Here is a 21,735-nt window from a genome sequence, read left to right on the forward strand (position 1 = left end):
TTATGCTCCCTTCCAGTTTATTCTCTACAGATTTCTAGTGAAATACCAGATCAAGCAGAAGTGTATTATTGGGTATTTAGACAATTGAGGTGTGTATGTGGTCAGGAAACAAGTGATTGACTTTACCGTGGTGTCAAGCGAGTTCATGGCATCACATTTCCACAATGTACAGCATGTCTTGACTGAGGAAGGGAAAGTGATGTGGTTTTCTCTTGGAATTTCACCTAAAAATGTAAAATTAATGGTTATACACCACAATAAGGTACTATTTCCTTTATTCTTGTTACCAAAGAAGACCATCAAAATCACAACGAGCTTTACTGCAACCTGTGTTTACACACACAAGGAATATTTTTTTGGTACTGAAGCTTCTGGTATGCACATACAAATATAACAAGCAGTGTTGGGAAGGTTACTTTGGAAATGTATTCGGTTACACATAACAAGTTACTTAAAAAATGTAATGAGATGAGTAACTATTTCAGTTACTTTATTAATGTAACTGATTACATAGTTTACTTTTCTTATAATTTCTAAGTAATAATTTTAAAACATTTAACCTCTAAAAACAGATATAGTTATTATTGTTAAAGGGATAGTTCACTTTAAAATGAAAATTCTGTCGTCCTTTACTCACCCTCAAGTTCAACATCTGTTAAGTGTTATCTGTACAGTTAACTGATAGTATTTTTTTTTCTTATTATGGAAGTCAATGGCTCCAGTTACCTGTTTGGTTACTGACATTCTTCAAAATATCTTCCCTTGTGTTCAGCTGAAGAAAGAAATTCATACAGGTTTGAAACAACTTGAGGGTGAGTAAAGGATGACAGAATTTTCATTTTAAAGTGAACTATCCCTTTAAGAGAAAACAATTTTAAACATGATTATGCAGTAAAAATATGCCTTTCTTGCTGATATGAAAAAATAAAACTGCATACTATTCTTCTTACCACTATGTGTGTGTGAAGGGAAAACATTATACCACATGAGGCCTAATATTGATTTCTCACTAACAGAAGCAAAAATAGATTCTAGTTTCATACTCACTGGAACCCAAACAGTGTAGCTGTCATAACATGGATATGCATATTATATATATATATATATATATATATATATATATATATATATATATACATGCATACATACACACATAAAGGATTATTAGGAACACACACTAATATTGTGTTTGACCCCCTTTCGCCTTCAGAACTGCCTTAATTCTACGTGGCATTGATTCAACAAGGTGCTGAAAGCATTCTTTAGAAATGTTGGCCCATATTGATAGGAGAGCATCTTGCAGTTGATGGAGATTTGTGGGATGCACATCCAGGGCATGAAGCTCCCGTTCCACCACATCCCAAAGATGCTCTATTGGGTTGAGATCTGGTGACTGTGGGGCCATTTTAGTAAAGTGAACTCATTCTCATGTTCAAGAAACCAATTTGAAATGATTCGAGCTTTGTGACATGGTGCATTATCCTGATGGAAGTAGCCATCAGAGGATGGTACATGGTGGTCAAAAAGGGATGGACATGGTCAGAAACAATGCTCAGGTAGGCCGTGGTATTTAAACAATGCCCAACTGGCACTAAGGGGCCTAAAGTATGCCAAGAAAACATCCCCCACATCATTGCACCAACACAGAGAGCTCCATGGAGTGGGTTTCCATGGCTGAGCAGCTCATCCAAGTCTTACATCACCAAGTGCAATGCAAAGCATGGGATGCAGTGGTGTAAAGCACGCCACTACTGGACTCTAGCAGTGAGATGTGTTCTATGGAGTTACCAATCACACTTCTCTGTCTGGCTATCACATGGATGAGTCTGGGTTTGGCGGTTGCCAGGAAACAGGACTTGCCTGACGTCATTGTGCCAAGTGTAAAGTTTGGTGAATAGGAATTATGGTTTGGGGTTATTTTTCTGGGATTAGGCTTGACCCCTTAGTTCCAATGAAAGGAACTCAATGCTTCAGCATACCAAGACATTTTCGACAATTTCATGCTCCCAACTTTGTGGGAACAGTTTGGGTCTCTTTCCTATTCCAACATGACTTCGTACCAGTGTACAAAACAAGGTCCATAAAGACATGGATGAGCGAGTTTGTTGTATAGGAACTTGACTTCCCTGACTTCAACTAAACAGAACTCCTTTGGGATGAATTAGAGTGGAGACTGCGAGCCAGATCTTCAAATATACCCAGAGCTCTTCATAATTATGGTTGCTCCTCCACAACCACCAGCCACAGCTCAATGGCTCCGGTGTGTACACCACACACACCAGCTATAGGTGGAGAGGAGAGAGGGTGATCAAGCCTTTTGAGTGGATGAGAATTATTAGGAGGCCATGATAAAGGCCAATGGAGGGAATTTGGCCAGGACTCTTTTACGAGAAGTGCCATGGGGTTTTTAATGACCACAGAGAATCAGGACCTCGGTTTAATGCCTCATCCTATCGATGGTGCTTGTTACAGTACAGTGTCCCCATCATTATACTGGGGCATTAGGACCCACACAGACTACAGGGTGAGCAGTGCCCCCTGCTGGCCTCACTAACACCTCTTCCAGCAGCCACCTGGTTTTCCCATGAGGTGTCCCATCCAGGTTAGCTTCAATGGGCAACCAGTCTTGACTACAGGGTGAGCAGGACTGACTCAATGATGGCTGAACTGTGTCAGCTCCTGCGGCAGGTTAAACTTCCTCAGCTAGAGAAGGAAGTACAACATCTGGGCCTGGTGCTTTCCAGTCTTCTGTTTTTTGAAGACCATCCATCCATCTATCCGTCCGTCCATTCATCCATCCATCCGTCTGTCTGTCTGTGTTTCTGTCTGTCTGTCTATATTCTGGGAGACGAGATCTAACTATCTGGCGGTCAGTCGGTCTGTTTATCTGTCTGTCTGTCCGTCTGTCCCTCCAACCATCTGTCGGTTAGTCGGTCTGTCTATCTGTCTGTCTGTCCGTCCGTCCCTCCATCCGTCTGTCTGTCTGTCTGTCTGTCAGTCTGTCTATCTATATTCTGGGAAACGAGATCTATCTATCTATCTATCTATCTATCTATCTATCTATCTATCTATCTATCTATCTATCTATCTATCTATCTATCTATCTATCTATCTATCTATCTATCTGTCGGTCGGTCGGTCGGTCGGTCTGTCTGTCTGTCTGTCCGTCCATCTGTCTATCTATATTCTGGGAGACGAGATCTATCTATCTATCTGTCTGTCTATCCGTCCGTCCTTCCTTCCATCCGTCTGTCTGTCTGTCTGTCTATCTATATTCTGGGAGACGAGATCTATCTATCTATCTGTCTGTCTATCCGTCCGTCCTTCCTTCCATCCGTCTGTCTGTCTGTTTGTCTGTCTATATTCTGGGAGATGAGATCTATCTGTCTGTGTGTGTCTGTCTGTCTGTTTGATTATCTGTCCGTCCATCCATCCATCCATCCATCTGTAAGTCCATCCATCCATCCATCCATCCATCCATCCATCCAGGGAGATGAGTCCAATCATTGCAAAGCAAACAGTAGAGCTGTGCTTTTTTATTTTAAATGTTCACCTACTTAAAATATTATTAATGTGACAGCCTCTCTAAAACCTTTTTGAAAATATTTTTAAAAATGGGAAAATTCACCAAATAATTTTGATTAGTTTGTGAATTGAGTCACTTTAAATATGTACGCGCTTATACAGCATCAGTGTTAGTCTTAGTCACACTGTACGCGAGCCCCTTGTTCTCCAGACAGCGCAGATGTGTGAAGTTCTCGAGCGTGCGCACATCACCTCCACTCACGCACAAAGCGACTCCGCTCAGGTTACTGTAAATGAGACCTCCCGTCTTACTACAATTACCTGTTTAATGGACTAAATAGCCAGCAGGACCAGAAGCCATAATATGAAGAAACGCTACATGGATATTGGCAGGCTACGGAAAATGAAAAAGATTAAACTCACAGAGAAGATTTCCGAGAGGTATGACACCGCGCGCTGCTTTGTTGTTTTGTTATTGCTCTTATTCGCCTTCACCTGAACGGCTCGCGCTTGGATATTCATGGCGGGCTGAACAATAAACAAACAGCCTCTCCTGTCATGAGAAGAAATCCGGCTTTACTTCAGAGCTAATGCTCGCTGTGATTTCATGGATGCACGCAGGGCCGAATCTGTAATATTTCGTGTGAAAACAATGCAACGGGCTATGTTGCTAGCAAAACATTTAAATAGCAAAAAAAAAAAAAAACAACTTAAAATTAGCATTGCATATTAAGAAATGTCATGGCATTTTATTTATTTCCAGCTCTGATATTAATAGCATAGCTATTATTGGTGTTGTTTTATGCAGTGTCATCTTACAAGCTAGTCTTGTTATTTCTTCATGTCAATATGATGTCTGAAAAACAGACAGTGTGGAAACACAAGGGCCTCGGACTAGACAATATGCGCGCTGGAATGTCGTTTATGTAATGCATAATTTTCACAGAGATGATGCGTATTTATAAATTAATATGCCCTAAAATTTAACAGAGGTGTTGGGTGCATTTTTATTTGATCAGGTTTGCTGATTTCAGACTATTGTTCCTATAGTGAGGTTAACACACACACACACACGCACACACGCACACACACATGTAGTCTGAATGACCCCGTCTCTTTATATAGTGTAGTCATCTGGACAATAGCCTCCTGTGTTTATAGCTACGCTTCATAGTGAAGTGAACGCGCGCAGATTTCTCCTGATTCTTTAAATAGCCATGGCAACACTGTAGATCCGACGTTTAGGTGCTGATGCAGAAGATGAAATGTCGCCATGGTTACCAAACACAAAGGGATGTGGAGGGCAGAAAGCCCGAACAAAGGAATGAAGCACAATGGAGTGCGCGACCAAAACATGGATTGTAACGTCTTCGAGAACTTACTTTCTGGGCTTTTGCATCTCACGTATATTCTGGTTTATGTTTCTTTTGAAATACAGAACATGCTTGTTTGTCTTTCAGTCAATACAAAGAAAAAAAGAGGGGAAATGTGCATTTCTTTCTTAGTTGTGTACGACTTTAGTAAAACGTCCATAATATATTTTAATTACTTTTTATGAACGAATACATTTTCTGTTATTTATATATAGCCTATATATATATATATATATATATATATATATATATATATATATATATAACATGGCAGACAAGATACATAAAATATTTTATTCACAAATTCTGATTCTATGTCCTGTTTTCAGCGCGTACTCTGTTCTGAAGTTCATGATTGTCTGGATGATGGTGCTGTTAGCTGACTTTGTTCTGGAGTTCAGACTGGAGTACCTGTGGCCTTGTTGGCTCTTTCTAGGGACCGTCTACACCACGTTCCACTGTCATGGACTGGTAGGCAGCATTGCTCTTGTACAGTGCCCTCCACTTATACTGGCAAACACAGTAAATATGAGCAAAGGTGGCTGTGAAAATAAATCTGCATTATTTATCCTTTTGATCTTTCATTCAGAAAAAACATCAAAATTCAGACCTTTCACTGAAGTAAAACAATTGAAAATGGAGGTAAATCTCATTATGAAATAAATGTTCTTCTCCAATTCATGTTGGCCACAATTATTGGCACCTCTAGAATAATTTTTATGAGTAAAAAAATATCTGAAGTATATTCCTATTGAAGACTTCCTGTTCCACTTGAGTATAAATATGATGAGGAAACACATAGATCACAGCTGGAGAAGTGCAGCGATTAGTTGAGTCTTGGGGTCAGAAAGATTAAAAAAAAAAAAACATCACCAACATCACCACATGTTGTTTGGGAGGGTTTGAAGAAAAATCCTCCTCGCTCATCCAGAAACAAACTCCAGCATATTCAGTTCAGACACGACTGGAGCTTCAGACGGACCTGGTTCTGTGGTCAGATCAAACTAAAAAAAGAGCTTTTGGCACAAACACACCAGATGGCTTTGGTGCAAACAGGGATCAAAAGTCCCCCATGGCCACGGTTAAACACACCGCTGGATCTTTAATGTTGTGGGTCTGTTTTTTTGCTGGAGGTCCTGGACATCTTGTTCAGATTCATGGTATCATGGATTCTAGCAAATACCAACAGATAAAAAAATCAAAACCTGACACTTCTGCTAGAAATCTGATAATGGGCCGTAGTTGGATCTTCCATCAGGACAATGATCCAAAACAAACATCAAAATCAACACAAAAATGTGTGACTGAGCACAAAATGAAGCTTCTGCCATGGCCGTCCCAGTTCCTGAGCTGAACCCAATAGAAAATGAGTGATGAGCTGAAGAGAAGAGCTGGAATCTGAAGGATCTGGAGAGATTCTGGATGAAGGAATGGGCTCTGATCTCCAAACTCATCAGGCCTTACAGAAGAAGACTCAGAGCTGTGATCTTAGGGAACGGATGGCACAATAATTGGGTGCCAAAAATTGAAATAAAAACATTTTATTTCATATAATGATAGTTTCTTCCACTTTCAATTGTTTTACTTCAATGAAAGGTTAGACTTTTGTGAATTATTTGAATGAAAGATCAAAAAGTTAAACAATGCAGATTGATTTTCACAGCCGCCTTTGATCATATTTACCAGGGGTGCCAATATTAGTGGAGGGAACTGTATTGTTTACTTTTAGAATACTAACAAAACCCAGTCTATGATTAAAAATTAATGTTTATGTTCAGTCATATTTTAATATCATGTTAAGCTGCATTTATGTGTGACAAAAAAAAACCTAACCTCTGCTTTTCTTTTACAGGCCATCTGTGTGGTTTTTGTGTGTGCAGCGTTTACCCTGGACTTATTCTGTTTAATTTTTGTACCCTTACATTGGCTGTTTTTTGCAGCCAGCACGTATGTTTTACTCAACTATATGTGGCACACAGGTAAGCCTTGAGCACTTCTGATGAAGTTGCCATTTCATTTACATAGATAAAGTCACTATGCACCTGAAAGCATTACAGACTTATTTATTTACTTACTCACTCACGTACTTACTTGCAGAAAAGGGAATCTGTATGTCAACTGTGACATTATGGATACTCTTAGTGTATATGGAGGCGTCTCTACGGTTGAGGGACCTGAAAAGCCCTCATGCAAATCTGTCCCATCTATTTGCTGCACACTGGTAGGTCCTAATTGCCCATTTTAGAGTTAAATGTTATTGTTCATTTAAAACGTTCAAATTACTTCACCAGCTGTGATCATACTGTACGATAATGATTTCTTCCAGCATTGGTTATCCACTAGTGTATATGGGATTTGATGCAACCTGCTACTTCTCCAGTATATTTAAGCTGCGCACTCAGAAATCTGTTCAGAGTGAGAACGACCTCCACACGGATCTCCTGCAACAATCCCTACCTCCTTACATGCACCTGTACCCAAAATTATGGATGGAAGGTACGTGACATTTCTTAAATGGTACCATATAATGAGAGATATTTCCAATGCTATGTTTAGAAAGTCTTTCTAAAATGTTAAAGTACACTTTACATACCCCAGATGGTGCACTTAATTAACTGAAAAACCGAAGTGTGTGCTTTTGGACACTTTATACACTCGACTGTCATAGCTTTAATTATGTAGAGGAGTGGAAGGAGCGTCAGACTCCAATGTTGAATGATAAAATAACCGTATAAAATGCATACACTACACAGTTGAGTGCATAAGTACATAGTTTTTTTTTTAATGTGCATAGTGTATAGTGCGTTATTTGGGGCACAACTTTTGTTTTTGTGGGCTACTAGAATAGGTTTTCATGCTTAAATGATAAACATTATTTTTCACATATTTTACATTGAAATGCGCTCTGATTGCTCAGCTGGACCAGTGCTGGACTTGATTGAGTTTTGGATATGTCACGCCCCGTACTATAACCCTTACTAAAACTTTTCAAAAAATGATTTTATCATGCCTACATGTTTATCTGAAGCTATGCATTCTGAAGAGATAAACTCAAGAACTGACTTTAGGACCCAGCGGAACAGATCATTTGCTCCATATGGAGATAAAAGGCCATCTTGAGTCAAGAAATATCGCGATATAAATAGTTTTGGGATATTTTGAGCCGACTTAAACTGGCTGTTGTATGTATTGGAGTTATTTTTTCAATTTAAAGCTTTAGTCTGTAACTTTTTACTTTCTAGCGGTTAATAAACAGAACTGCACGTGTCTTGCGGAAGAACATTGCAGCTGGAGCTACTTCTCTCAGGTTATGTCTATGGCGAGTCATGCAGGGACAAAAAAAAGTTACCGACATCAGCCTTAAGTTGAAATAATGTGCTTAAATTATATTAGTTAAAAAAGTAAATAAAATAAAAGGTAAAATAAAAGGTAAATTAAAAAAAAAGTTTAAATAAGCTTTCTGGGCTTTGGGTCATTTTTGACCTGCGATAGAAGGATGAGGGTTTTAATATTACCCAAAACATTTATTTGAATGACAACCTAATTTGCAGTTCAGTTTAGTAATCAAATATAATTGAATTAAAAGTGTGGCATGTCTTTGTACAGATCCCAAATATAAGGTGGCCAAATCCAGGCCGACGCAATACCAATGTCCATCTGATGCCGTCGCCTCAGAGGACAAACAAAACATGGAGGACTGCCTTCAAATCCAGAGACTTCCTGCGAGACTCGAAAGAGACACGAATCCACAACCTCCAGGGCCCAAGCACCGTGGAGGTGAACTTCATTCGGACTCTGCGTCCATGCTAGAAATGACTGAAAATCTACCTCAGGAGGACCAGAGCAGCAAAGCTCAAAGAGCCTCCAAGAGCTCCCTGCCGAAAGTGCATCGAGGTTCAGTGAACATCCCTAACAGCAAAGGGGAGAAGAGGCAGAAAGCCCCCAAAGCCATCAACTCGATAGGGGACTCGTCGAACATCTCCCCGAGTCCTCCAAACCCACACACTGACCAGATGCTGAAGTATGCTTATGTTATTTAATTGCAGCTTAAAATTCACGGGTGTGCAGAATGGTGAGCACATTTACACCGTGATCTCCATCTGTCTGTCTGTCACAGGCTAGAGCAAGAAATGAGGAGGCTGAAGGGAGAGCTGCAGGCGAGCAGACAGAGCGAGCAGGAGCTGCGCAGTCACATCTGTAATCTCACCAACAGTGAGCACAGTCTGCGGCCCGAAGTCTCTCTGCTCAGACATGCAAATGAACTGCTGCAGAACAAGTGAGTCCTCTGATCTCTTCCTGTCGCTCTTGGCATCAGTGCTGCGGCTGATGTCTTCACTGATTGAAATTTGACTGCTTCATTTGTGCGTATACATCAAACATATGGAGGCTACATTCCAATTTGAATAGTTGGCTTTTAGATTGTATTGTTTTACCCTCGTCTCAGACGTTTAAACCTGACTATGAAAATTCATCATGAAAATATCATTTATTATACTTTTAAGGCAAGACTCCAGGTCAATAGGGTTAAAAAAAAAACAACAACTACTAGATATCATAATACTGACCCACTTAAATAAGAATTGCAAAAAAAAATTTTATTACATGCTTTCTGAAATGTTATGTTTAGATACGCAAATGAGGGTTTATCTAATCAAATATGCATACATTTCTAGAATAAAAATCTGAACATTGGTTCAAAAATATTGTTTTTAACTCAAAAAGTCAAAGGTTTTTGCTAAGCATATTTTGGATCTCTTTTTATCAGTCCATAAATCAGAAAATACTGTCAACAGCTAGAGAAAAATACTATACATTATTGGAATAAATTGTTGTATATCATCATGCAAATTATATACGAACACATCTAATCCTTCAAAATATAGATAGGAATAAAGCTGTAAAGTTTGGTGTAAGTAAGTGCTGCTGAAGTTGAGATTTCTGACACAAAAAGAAAAAAAAAACGGCCTTTAAAGATATGAACTGTAATTGAAATATACAGACGCAAATAAAGTGTTATAAAAGATACGCTTAAAATATGTTTTCTTTCCACTAGTCTGAAATAAACACTTCATTTAAAGCTAAAAAGGCCAAAATCTTAAAACTGAAAAATATATGAAAAACATTTTTTTGCCTGTAGTGTCTCGCCTTAAAAAAAATCTAAATTATCATAATTACAATATAATAGATTTGATTATAAACTGAATTTTTATTTTGTGAAAATAATAACCAAATTTTGTCCCATTCATTTTTAAAAGTAGTAATAAACCAATAGTATATTTTTGTGAGGTTTTTCTATGTATAAAATATTATTTGTTTGTATTCAGGATGCATAAAATATGAATTTCGTCAGTGCCCAAATTGCACTTAGCAGAAGAAACACCCATACACTACCGTTCAATTTCAAATTTCTATTTTTTTTAAATAAATTAATACTTTTATTCAGCAAGTGTTGTACAAAAACATATTTATATTTTAAATAAATGCTGTTCTTTTAAACTTCCTATTCATCAAAGAATCCTTAAAGTCCCCCTGTAGTCAACAATTTTATCCCTTAAAACTCATCAATGATCACCAAAATGACATATAAAAATAAATTGCGGTGAAAAAATGTCTTCATGCCTTAAAATAGTTTGACTGTAACTTTACATCCTTTCTTCATTTAGTATATGTGGAATTATGAATATATGAGCCCCGCCTCCACTCACTCACTCCAGCTCAGAGATCCACTCGCTCAACTTTTACTCAAGTTACTGTAGTAAACGCTGCACAAAGGTATCGCTCTTTACAGCGTCAGAAACATAACGGTAATTAATATGATTAGCCTTTAGCTTGACTACATTATTTAACAGCTAATAATGCTAATGTTACACAGACCATGTTCCCGTTCATCTCAGTCTGCCTTCTAAACATCAGCATCCTTAAATACGCTTTAAACATCACAGAACGTCAGTGGAGAAAGGCATATAGTTTACCATAACATCATATACATAATTCACCAGCTATATTGCTAAATGTAACTGATTTTTCATATCAACAAAAAAATAATAATACCGGTATGGCTTCTCCCCTGCTTCAGAGCATTAAAGTTAATGATATGCTAAACCCCGCCCACACGCTGACGTGATTGGTTACATGTACTTTGTTACTTTGTAAGAAACACTGGGGATTTCAAACAGTGTTTTTGGTTCACTGCAGTTTTAAGGAGAAAATACTCAGGAATGGTGTTGACTGGTTTGTCTTAAAGCATATTAAAAACACCACATAGACACAAACAGCATTAAAACTTAAATGAATGATGTGCTACAAATATAACTGATGTTCCTATTGTAAGAGTGTGACCAAATCTAACGCTGTTCCTTTAAATTCTTTGGTGCGCTGCTGTGCAGGATTCAGTGTCTCACAAAATCCAGACAGAAGGACAAACAAAACAGTTCCTTGCTGGAAAAGAAAATCAGAATGGAAACAGAGGCTCGGGTTGCAGTAGAAAAACAAGTGACAGAAGTCAGAGCCCAAAAATTTGATGAAGCAACGATTTTACTCCGGAGCGCATCACATAGGTAATTGTATTTATAAAGCAAGAGTGCAAGAAGCATTTATATGTATATATTAATCATGAATATGTGATATTGAATCTCTTTTAGACTAGTCTAAATGACCTGCTTTTCAATTATGGTTATAATTGGCAGGAGAACTCAAAATAGCAATGGTCGAAATAAACCTGTAAATTGTTGTTTTTTGTCCATCCACTATAGGCAAGAACACAGTGAAACTCAAATGTTGAGGAAAAAAGCTAAAGATCTAGACTCAGAGTACAAACAACTTCAGCTGGAATATCAGGAGAAAGAAAATCGAATGATAGCTCTAGAGAATGAAGTGGAGGTAAAGGACGCGGTTCGTAGATCTGTTCACTTTCATTCTGCATTGAATAGTTGTGATGTGTTGGATGTTTGTGGCTCATGTGTTTGTGTTCATGTCATGTGGATGCGGTAGCTTGCTGTGGTGTTCAGTCCGTGGCTCTCTTTATTTGTTATTGGTGTGGGTGAAAGTGTCTGTGCAGAATGCTGATGCTGTGTTATTATTCTGGTTACTGGTTTGTTGATAGACCAGCTCTAACCAGCAGAAACCAGCCTGGACCGCCATGGAATTGATGCTGGTTTGTGCTGGATTTTTCAGCAGGTTTTTTTTTTTTTTTTTTTTGGCCATTATTTCTTGTTCCTTGCCCAGTTTAAATGCTGTTAGTGCCATCTGTTATATAAACCATGCCAAGACAGAAACCACGTCTTTTAGAAACTATTGTGCAACCTGAGAATGATTTTAACATCATTCAATCTTTTTGAATATTTTTCTCTTTAAATGGAAAGCATTTCCAAACTTTTTTGTATTGGAATTGAAAGAGTAATGCAAGTCTAACAGATATTTATCAAACTTACAGACAAGGTTTAATCTAGTCCTACACTAAAATGCATGTTTGAGCTGTTTTAACTCAAAGTAACTTGCACTGACAGATCTTAAATGTATCTCAGTGCCATTGTACAGTATTGTCTCAAGATGCATAGCAGTGATGTTTTTTTCTAAGGCACGTTTATAAAAGACACTTATGCTGCATTCCAGACAGCTCAGAATTAGTTTTTTTCTTGAAAATAATGTCTGGAACGCCAGCCAAAATCGGACATTCGACCTGTGTACGTCGATCAACCCCGACCTCAGAGAGATCACTTTCAGTTAGTACCGTCAAACGATTAATCGCATCCAAATTAAAAGTTTTTGTTTACATAACATATATATGTGTACTGTGTATAATTATAATTGTTTATAAATACTTACTCATTCATGCACACACACACACATATATATATATATATATATATATATATATATATATACATACATATACATACATACATACATACATACATACATACATATATATATATATATATATATATATATATATATATATATATATATATATATATATATATATATATATATATATTATTTATTTATTTTTTTCTTAAATATATATATATATATATATATATACATATATATATACTTGTATGAGTATGTATTTATATATAATTATACACAGTACACACACGTTATTATGTAAACACATTATTTTGGATGCGATAAATCTCGATTAATCGTTTGACAGCCCTACTTCCAATGAGCATAAGCGTAAAAACAAACTTTAACATTAGACATTAAGTTTATGTAATAAGACCTTCAATTTTTTATCATCTGTCTTCAAAGTGATTTGATGTTTTTGCCGTCATTGACACAAAAACACAATATGCTGTTTTTGTGTCCTGGCAACATCATATGGTCAACATGTGAACGTGGGACTGGGACCTATGAGTGGGACATTTAATTTAGATATTCCCACGTCCAACCTCGTCTGGAACGCAGCATTAAATGCCCTAATTGAACTAAGGCCTACACCTGGCTTAATCTAAGCCCTGTCTGTGGAACCAGGCCTACTGTGTATACATTTTTTTTTTAACGTATACATGTACAAAAAAATTGCAAAGTGTAGGATCCACAACACAATATAATCCTTTAATGGCCTCCATAAGCTGAAGACAAACATGTAAAAGTAAAGCGCATTGTATTTTCCCCTAGTGGCAACCAAAGGAATTACAAAAATCATTATTAATAATTCCTTGCTTCTGCAAATTTCCCTGCATGCAGAAGGCAAAAGCAAAGCATCAAATGTGCTGAATTCACCAACGTCCAGTAGGAGAAATATACCTGATTAATATTCACAGAGATTAAGCCAGTGATAATACAGCAGATTACATTAGATATTAGGCAGACATCATTCTACAGAGGGTAGTATGTTAGTAGAATGTCTGCGCGCGCTCACTGGGATTTTGCCAAGACATGTTCCTGGACCAACATAAGGAGCTTTCGCACGGGGTAGTTATTGGAACTAGACACCAGGGTGGTTTCCTGAGTACTAAATGTCCTTCAAGGGCCGTTTTCCTGGTTGCATTTGCGCCGCCAGTTAGAACTTTGCAGTGATGTAAGTGTAACCGGTCCTAATCAACCCGTTTTGAGCTGGATTTGAACCGTGGTCTCCGGCATGGGAGACAGGCTAAAGATCACAGCCATTAGTGTCAGTCGGTAGAGCACCTCTTGAGATCAGGGGAGTGAGGATGTTGATCCAGGAACACATCTGGGGCCTGTACCATGAAGCTGGTTTAGCTGGGTAGCTAGATTTGTTTAAGCTTAGTTTGTGCCAATCCTGGTTTTTAGGTACCATTAAAGTGGTTTGGCTTTTAGCTGTGTTCATTGCCATAGTAACTTACGCTCCACAGCTAACCGCTTCCAGGGCAGGTTATGCTCTGGATAAGAGATCTCAAACTGAAACTGGACCAATCAGCTGTGAGTAAAATGACACATTTCTGATGCAATAAAGTCACTCCCCCTGTTTCTGCACCACATTAAAGATCACTACATAGCAAATAGTTTTTAAAGACAAAAGTGCTTTAAAAATGCTTATTTATAAAAAATAGTTTTGAATGATTTAGATATTATTTATGTAATTATACCCTTAATCAATTACACATTTATCATTTTAGTTAATCAATCATTAATAGGCACATTGTTAAAATTAATATAAATAGCCTTCATAAAGTCATATAAATAAGCTTTAAAATCAATAAATATAACTATTTTAAAAAAAGAAGCTTACTGAGCTTAAATGTTCAATTCTCTCTCTATATCAACTAAACTAACTTCATAACTTTTACTTGCATTGACATATACTATTTTTTCTTTAAGTTGTCCTCTTTCATAGAAATCTTTTTTTTTATTATTCTTAATATTTTTCAATCAGGTAATATTCTGCAGAAGAGAGAAATTAATCTCACTGCTTCTCTCGCGAGAAGTGAATCTCATTTCCACAGCGTGTGATTGGCTGTCCACTACTGATGTCACAGCTAAACTCCTGAACTCAGGTTTAAAGCCTGAGTTGACAGAGAAAGCTGATGATCAGCATCATGGGACCAACAAAGCCTTAACACAAAGGTTTGGTTTTGTCAACTCAAAACTAATCCTGTAACCCTGAGTTTGCTAAACTACCATCATGGTACAGGCCCCTGGTCTATAGTTAGAGGTGCAATAGGTGATTCTCTACAGAAAATGTTTTTATCATGCTGGCTGAAAGTCTCATATCCTGATAGCAATCACAATGTTAACACAGAATGCGCACTTTTCCATGTATGTAAAAGTGCTCTAGCTGGACGTGTTTAACTGTTGTGCATCTTTTGCAGTATGTCACACATGATATTGTGTTCTAAAAATGCAGCGCTTTAGTGAAAAATAAGTTAAACTTTTTTTTTAAACGCATCTCGAGAACTTTTCTTTATTCCATTGCCTGCGGCTCGCGTTTGCAAAGCAAAACCCCATTCTGTGTGAAGGAGCCCTAAATGTATTTTTATAAATATATATACTCTGTGGAAGGCGTAGGACCATAAAATGTGTGTTCAGTCATTGCCGTTGGTCCGAATTAAACAATGTGTTCCCTATCAGTCAATGTGTTTGCATATCACTGCGCAACTTGTTCACGCAGACATCATTCGTCATCAGTGCGTTCACACACGCTGTGCAGAGCGAGAATAGTGAACATTTGTTTATGGTGGTTATTGTAGTGCTGTTACTCACTGTACTGTAAAGTGTCCTCACCGGTGAATGACACATGATGTAATCCAATAACGTCGTCTCTGCTCGTCTCACTTCTGGTCTGTGCGGGTTCATGTGTTTTGAGGAGGCGTGGCTTTGGATGGCGATTTGCAGGGAGGGTGGGATCGTATTTGTAACAAAGTTCGTTATAAATGAGGAAGGAAGAAGGCAGGGTGGGCTTAGTGGAGACTTGGGTGACTTTTATTTTCTCTGTTTCACCCACTCTCTTCACACAGTATGCGCTTACAGGCGTTTCACAAATAAATCAAACTTCTCAAAGACAGTCCGGTTGCTCTCCAGAGATCTCCTTTCCTTGTGTGTGTCCCCGAGTCTCCTGTCAGTCTCTCTCCTGCATGTCCTCTTCCAGCTGGCTTTTATCCGCTCTCTCCATGCCCATTACTGAAACAAGACACAGGTGTTCATTATTTGCACTTAACTCATTTATGCCATGCTTGTTTCCCAAGTCTCTCCCCACAGCACAGTATTCTTTCAATGCTAGCAGCCTAAAGTTAGCATTTCCCAGATCCCCTACTGCACCTTTAAAGAATGTACTTCAGCAAGTTCTTCATCCAATTCAGTGCATTGTCTGAAAGTGAAAAAAATATTTTAATATCAGAAAACAGTTACAAACTGGCATGTTGAAAGTCCATTTATTTGAAACTAGATAAATGAGATTCAAATGTGAATTGCTCAGATTGGTTATATCACCATTACCTCATGCTGTTCTGTTCCCGTCTCCTGTGTGTAATATTGTCCTGCTCCTCCACAGAGCCTCCAGAGGAACAGATGCAGCGAGCAGGAAGCGGACGCTTTGCTCTCAGCTCTGTCCTCCTTGCAGGACAAGGCTCAGCATCTGGAGTACAACCTGAGTGCCGAAACCCGTCTCAAACTAGACCTCTTCTCTGCGCTGGGAGACGCACGCAGACAGCTGGAGATAGCGCAAGGTTCATCTCCTTTAAAATTACGACAGTTATCCATCTAAGACCTACATTGCTACTGTTTTTTCTAAGAATACATGAAGAATACATATTGATGCTACATTGGCAGATTTTAGAGATCTTCTAAACATAAATTCATTAGTCAACTTTGGATATTTAAAGGTACACTATGATCACCTTTTCAGTCATCTAAAGCTCGCTTAAAGTTAATCTTAGAATTAAATTACAATATAATAATAATTAAATATTATTATTAAATAAAATAATAATTAAATAAACACTGTTAAAAGTGTTAAAATAAATATACATTTTTTTACTGCACAATAATAATGTTATGCCTACATTTACTTGCAGCATTTAAAATTATTGATATTATTTTTTATATTTTTTATTTATTTATTTAGACAAAACGGATAACAAAATGCATTCATAAATCTTAAAGCTACACTGTGTAACTTTTTTAGTTTATTCTTAGCTAAAAACACTTAGTTCTTTAAAAAAAATATGTGCTCATTAATGTATATTTACTTCTTTCAAGTAATAAAGTATTCTCGTAAGTTTATAATATGCCATTGAAAATACATACGGGTGAGGGGTTCGAATGCCGGCCGCCATGTTGCTCCTCCATCTTGAAAGTACAGTAGCCAAAGAGGGACATACCCGTAAATTCAAGCTTTGCCTTTCGCGTTTTAACGCTCAATGGCACCGTGTCGAATGTGAAGAGGGGGATTGCCATGTTAATCTTGGACTAAATCGGCCACCGTAGGAGTTCAAACGAAATCAGAATTGAGAGGAACAGAAACTATTATTCTCTGGATGGTCGTATACCTTTACACCGCTAGATGGGGGAAAATATCACACAGTCGAGCTTTAAAAGATAGAACTTAAACATTTAAAACATTTTTAAGATTTAAAAAATAGTAAATTTAGATATTAACTAAGATTAATAAAGGCTTTAGAAATATTGTAAATTGTTAGTTCATGTTAACTAATAATGAAAACACATTTGTCTGTTACAAAACAAAACTGTCTAGAGTTTTAGTATAATAATATAAGTATAATAATATAATACTAAGAGTTTTAGTATAATAATATAAGTATAATAATATAATACTAAGAGTTTTAGTATAATAATATAAGTATAATAATATAATACTAAGAGTTTTAGTATAATAATATAATATAAATCAACTAGACTGTAAAGCTTGGACAGACAGACAGACAGACAGACAGACAGACAGACAGACAGATAGACAGATAGATAGATAGACAGATAGATAGATAGATAGATAGATAGATAGATAGATAGATAGATAGATAGATAGATAGATAGATAGATAGATAGATAGATAGATAGAATTTTTTTAATTGAGTAAAACTTCAAGCTGTTCAAAGTTATTTTAACATCAAAGTTTGTTTAATATAAAATGATTAATGGCTTGTTGGTATTGGCCACAATATTAATATCTGTTTCAATGTCTTTCCTCACAGTTAAAATATTTAAACAAGACCACGAGGTTAAAGAAATGAAGCAGAAGCTTGCTGAAGCGATGGCTGTGGCTCCAGGTATGTCTTACATGACCCCGAGGTCCTCTATGCCTCAGTATCTCAAGTTCTTCAACTCTGAGCGCTACATGCTGAATCCCAGAGCACTCATGTACCAGTGTCTTAAGAAATGAGACCGGCGAGGACCAATCAGATGGCTTTTGAAGGATTGTTTTGACTCAACATTCTGAACACAGGGGCGTTTTTGCTTCAAGGTTTGCCTGAAATACTTTGCCTTTTGACAATGCCAACCGCCTCTGGTGAGTCTACGGCTGTGTTTACTGATTTCAGCAGAGACACTGAGGCTGCTTACAGCTGACCTTGCTTTGAGCCAAGATTCATTCCAGATGAAATCAAAGTTGACTGTAAATACATTGTTGACCAGCGGATGTCCATCGAATGCTGAGCAACCGCTGCGAGCTGCGTAGACGACAAGATATCAGTATGAAACTAAAATAAAAAATGTGAACTTGATGAGGAGCACAGTTCATCATGAGGACAGGATATCCTGTGTTGGGTGTGTAAAACGAAGAGGCTCTTCTTCAGCCATGACAATAACAGGCCAATGCCTCACTTGGTCATTCTGTGCCTCATTATTTATGTGAATTCAATTTATATAACAAGCCAATATCAAATGTAAGTCAGTATGTGAATATTCGAGTGCTTTGTACTGTTTTGTATTCTTTTTACATTATACAGAAGTGACCAACACCCCCCACCCCCCCAAAAAAAAAAAAGTTTGTAGGTTTTCATGTTTCTGGAATCGTTGCCTTTTTTATGTATCAATGGGATGTTTTTTTATGAGAAGTTTATTTTTCTGGCTTGACATACTTTTTTTTTTCCTTCCCTAAACCAAAATGAAATAATTGTTTAATTTTGTAATTCTACTTGTTGGTCTGCATGCCAATTTATGTAAAATGATTGTTTTGGACAAAAAAAGAAAAAAAGAAAAAGATTTTGATGTCTAATTGTGCATTTGTGCAAGGGCTGTTTTCTCCCAATAATTCTGGGAGCAGTAATAAAGTCATTTTCAATGATAATCTTGTATAAATGGTTAAAGTCTGTTCACTCAGCTTATGCACGTGCAGTCCTAAGCGTGAATCTCAAGTTTTTAAAGTCAGGCATGCCAATAGACCACCAGAATGCCGTTCCATCAACAGCTGTTGAAAAGTCTCTATTCATAAGAGTGAACCTTTTATACACTGATCAGGCATAACATTATGAGGTGAAGTGAATAACACTGAATAGCACTTTTGTCCTCAAAGTTGATGTGTTAGAAGCAGGAAAAATGGGCAAGCGTAAGGATTTGAGTGAGTTTGACAAGGGCCAGATTGTGACGGCTAGACGACTGGGTCAGAGCATCTCCAAAACTGCAGCTCTTGTGGGCTGTTCCCGGTCGGCAGTGGTCAGTATCTATCAAAAGTGCTCCAAGGAAGGAAAGTTGGAGAACCGGCCACAGGGTCATGGGCGGCCAAGGCTCATTGATGCACGTGGGGAGCGAAGGCTGACCCATGTGGTCCGATCAAACAAACAAGATATTGTAGCTCAAATTGCTCAAGAAGTTAATGCTGGTTCTGATAGAAAGAATACACATTAGCAGTCCTGACCCCGCTGAAAGCACCAACAGTGGCATGTGAGCATCAGAACTGGACCACGGAGCAATGGAAGAAGGTGGCCTGGTCTGAGGAACCATGTTTTCTTTTACATCACGTGGAGTGCTGGGTGTGTGTGGCTTACCTAGGGAACACATGGCACCAGGATGCACTATGGGAAGAAGGCGAGCTGGCGGAGGCAGTGTGATGCTTTGGGCAATGTTCTACTGGGAAACCTTGGGTCCTCCATCCATGTGGATGATACTTTGACACGCTCCACCTCGCTAAGCATTGCTGAGACCATGTATACTTTCATGGAAACGGTATTCCCTGGTGACTGTGACTCTTTCAGCAGGAATGATTTGAGGAGCACAACAACAAGTTTGAGATGTTGACTTGGCCTCCAAATTCCTCAGATCTCAATCCAGTCGAGCATCTGTGGGATGTGCTGAACAAACATGTCCACTCCATGTAGGCCTCACCTTGCAACTTACAGGACTTAAAGGATCTGCTGCTAACATCTTGTTGCCACTGCACACCTTCAGGGGTTTAGTGGAGTCCATGCCTCGACGGGTCAGGGCTGTTTTGGCAGCAAAAGGGCGACCAACACAATATTAGGTCATAATGTTATGCCTGATCGGTGTATATAGTCTTTGGCTGTGTGCAAAATCGCATACTCTCTTGAGTTGTTTTAAACAAGTTACTTCACGACCGCTAAAACGTTGTTCTACATAGTATGAAAGTGTGTAGTATGAATGTGATCTGGACATACTTCATTCATGTTGTCATCATGTGATGTACCAGCGTCAGTTGCGTCGCTTCACTGCACTTCATAAATCCTTTCCCGTGGCCTCATGGGATAGCAAAGTGTCCATCATATGCACAGAATGTCACCAGAAGAAGTAATGGGTATGCACGTGACATCACTGTGATAAAGTTCGTTTGTGTAAGGAAGGAAGAGGACAAGGGGGTCGGTTTGACTGCTGACGCTTCTCTTTATTAGAACAAAAACTCAGTCTCTTCACACGGCTATTGCCAGTGTGTATTTCTCTCAGTCACTTCCGGGTTCCGGTTAAACGTTCCGCTTCCGGGTCAACGTGTCTCACAACTCAATGTCCGTGGGTGTGAGTGTGTGTCGCGTCAGCAGTCCCTCTCTCTCTCCTCGATCTCCGGTTCCACCTAGGTTTTATCCCCTCTCCACGCTCATTACTGGAACGAGAGACAGGTGTTATTAATCTGCTTCCAACCCACTCACTTACCGCTCGTCCCGCGGCTCTCTCTCCCGCTGCAGACCTCGCTGAACCACGCCCCCCTTGCCACATACCCCCACCGCCCGACTCAGGCCGGGGAGCCGTCCGGCCTGCAGCCCCCCCCCCCCCCCATTTCTGGAGAGGAAATCGGCCACAGCCATCTGAGCACCCGGCCTGTGGACCACCTTGAACTTAAACGGCTGAAGAGCTAGATACCAACGGGTGATCCGCGCGTTGGTATCCTTCATGCGGTGGAGCCATTGGAGAGGAGCGTGGTCCGAACAGAGAGTGAACTCCCGCCCCAGGAGGTAATAGCGGAGAGTGAGAACGGCCCATCTGATGGCCAAACACTCCTTCTCTATGGTGCTGTACTTAGCTTCCCTCTTAGAGAGCTTACGGCTAATGTACAGCACCGGCCGCTCTCCCCCCTCCACCTCCTGGGCCAGGACTGCGCCCAGCCCCCTGTCCGACGCGTCAGTCTGCAACAAGAAAGGGAGAGAAAAGTCAGGGGAGTGTAATAGCGGCCCGCCACATAGAGCAGCCTTCACTTGGGTAAAAGCCTGTTGACACGGCTCCGTCCACTGGACCGTATCTGGTAGCCCCTTTCTAGTAAGATCAGTCAAAGGGCTGGTGAGGTCCGAATAATTTGGTATAAACCGTCTATAATATCCCGCCAGCCCCAAAAACTGTCTTACCTCCTTTTTGGTCTTGGGCCTCGGACAGGTTGCAATTGCGGCAGTCTTATCAATTTGGGGACGCACCTGACCATGACCCAAGTGGAAGCCCAGATACCTTACTTCCACCCGCCCAATCGCACACTTCT

General features: G+C 39.0%; 1 protein-coding gene across 2 annotated transcripts; it reads left to right on the forward strand.

The window, feature by feature from the left end:
- Positions 1-3,734: 3,734 nt before the first annotated feature.
- On the forward strand, positions 3,735-19,121 carry si:dkey-12h9.6 (macoilin). Of its 2 annotated transcripts, none has more exons than XM_067416822.1 (11): positions 3,735-3,966; positions 5,228-5,369; positions 6,751-6,877; positions 6,996-7,119; positions 7,225-7,394; positions 8,505-8,919; positions 9,016-9,174; positions 11,285-11,455; positions 11,651-11,789; positions 16,357-16,531; positions 18,017-19,121. In XM_067416822.1, the coding sequence occupies exons 1-11, from the start codon at positions 3,890-3,892 to the stop codon at positions 18,202-18,204; spliced, it is 1,887 nt and encodes a 628-aa protein (XP_067272923.1). In that variant the 5' UTR covers positions 3,735-3,889; the 3' UTR covers positions 18,205-19,121. The 2 variants fall into 2 exon arrangements, with proteins under 2 accessions (XP_067272923.1, XP_067272924.1); XM_067416823.1 differs by having other exon boundaries at positions 3,736-3,966; positions 11,651-11,777.
- The last annotated feature ends 2,614 nt before the right edge of the window (positions 19,122-21,735 follow it).

This window comes from Pseudorasbora parva, chromosome 15 (assembly GCF_024679245.1).
Source record: "Pseudorasbora parva isolate DD20220531a chromosome 15, ASM2467924v1, whole genome shotgun sequence".
In the NCBI taxonomy this organism is placed as follows: Eukaryota; Metazoa; Chordata; class Actinopteri; order Cypriniformes; family Gobionidae; genus Pseudorasbora; species Pseudorasbora parva.

What these genes read in the sequence shown, in the direction of transcription:
- si:dkey-12h9.6 (XM_067416822.1), top strand. Translation starts at nt 3,890, where the DNA reads ATGAAGAAACGCTACATGGATATTGGCAGGCTACGGAAAATGAAAAAG. An exon ending in ACAGAGAAGATTTCCGAGAG is followed by an intron (nt 3,967 to 5,227) that starts GTATGACACCGC and finishes TCCTGTTTTCAG; the next exon opens with CGCGTACTCTGTTCTGAAGT. An exon ending in AAGTGGAGGTAAAGGACGCG is followed by an intron (nt 11,790 to 16,356) that starts GTTCGTAGATCT and finishes GCTCCTCCACAG; the next exon opens with AGCCTCCAGAGGAACAGATG.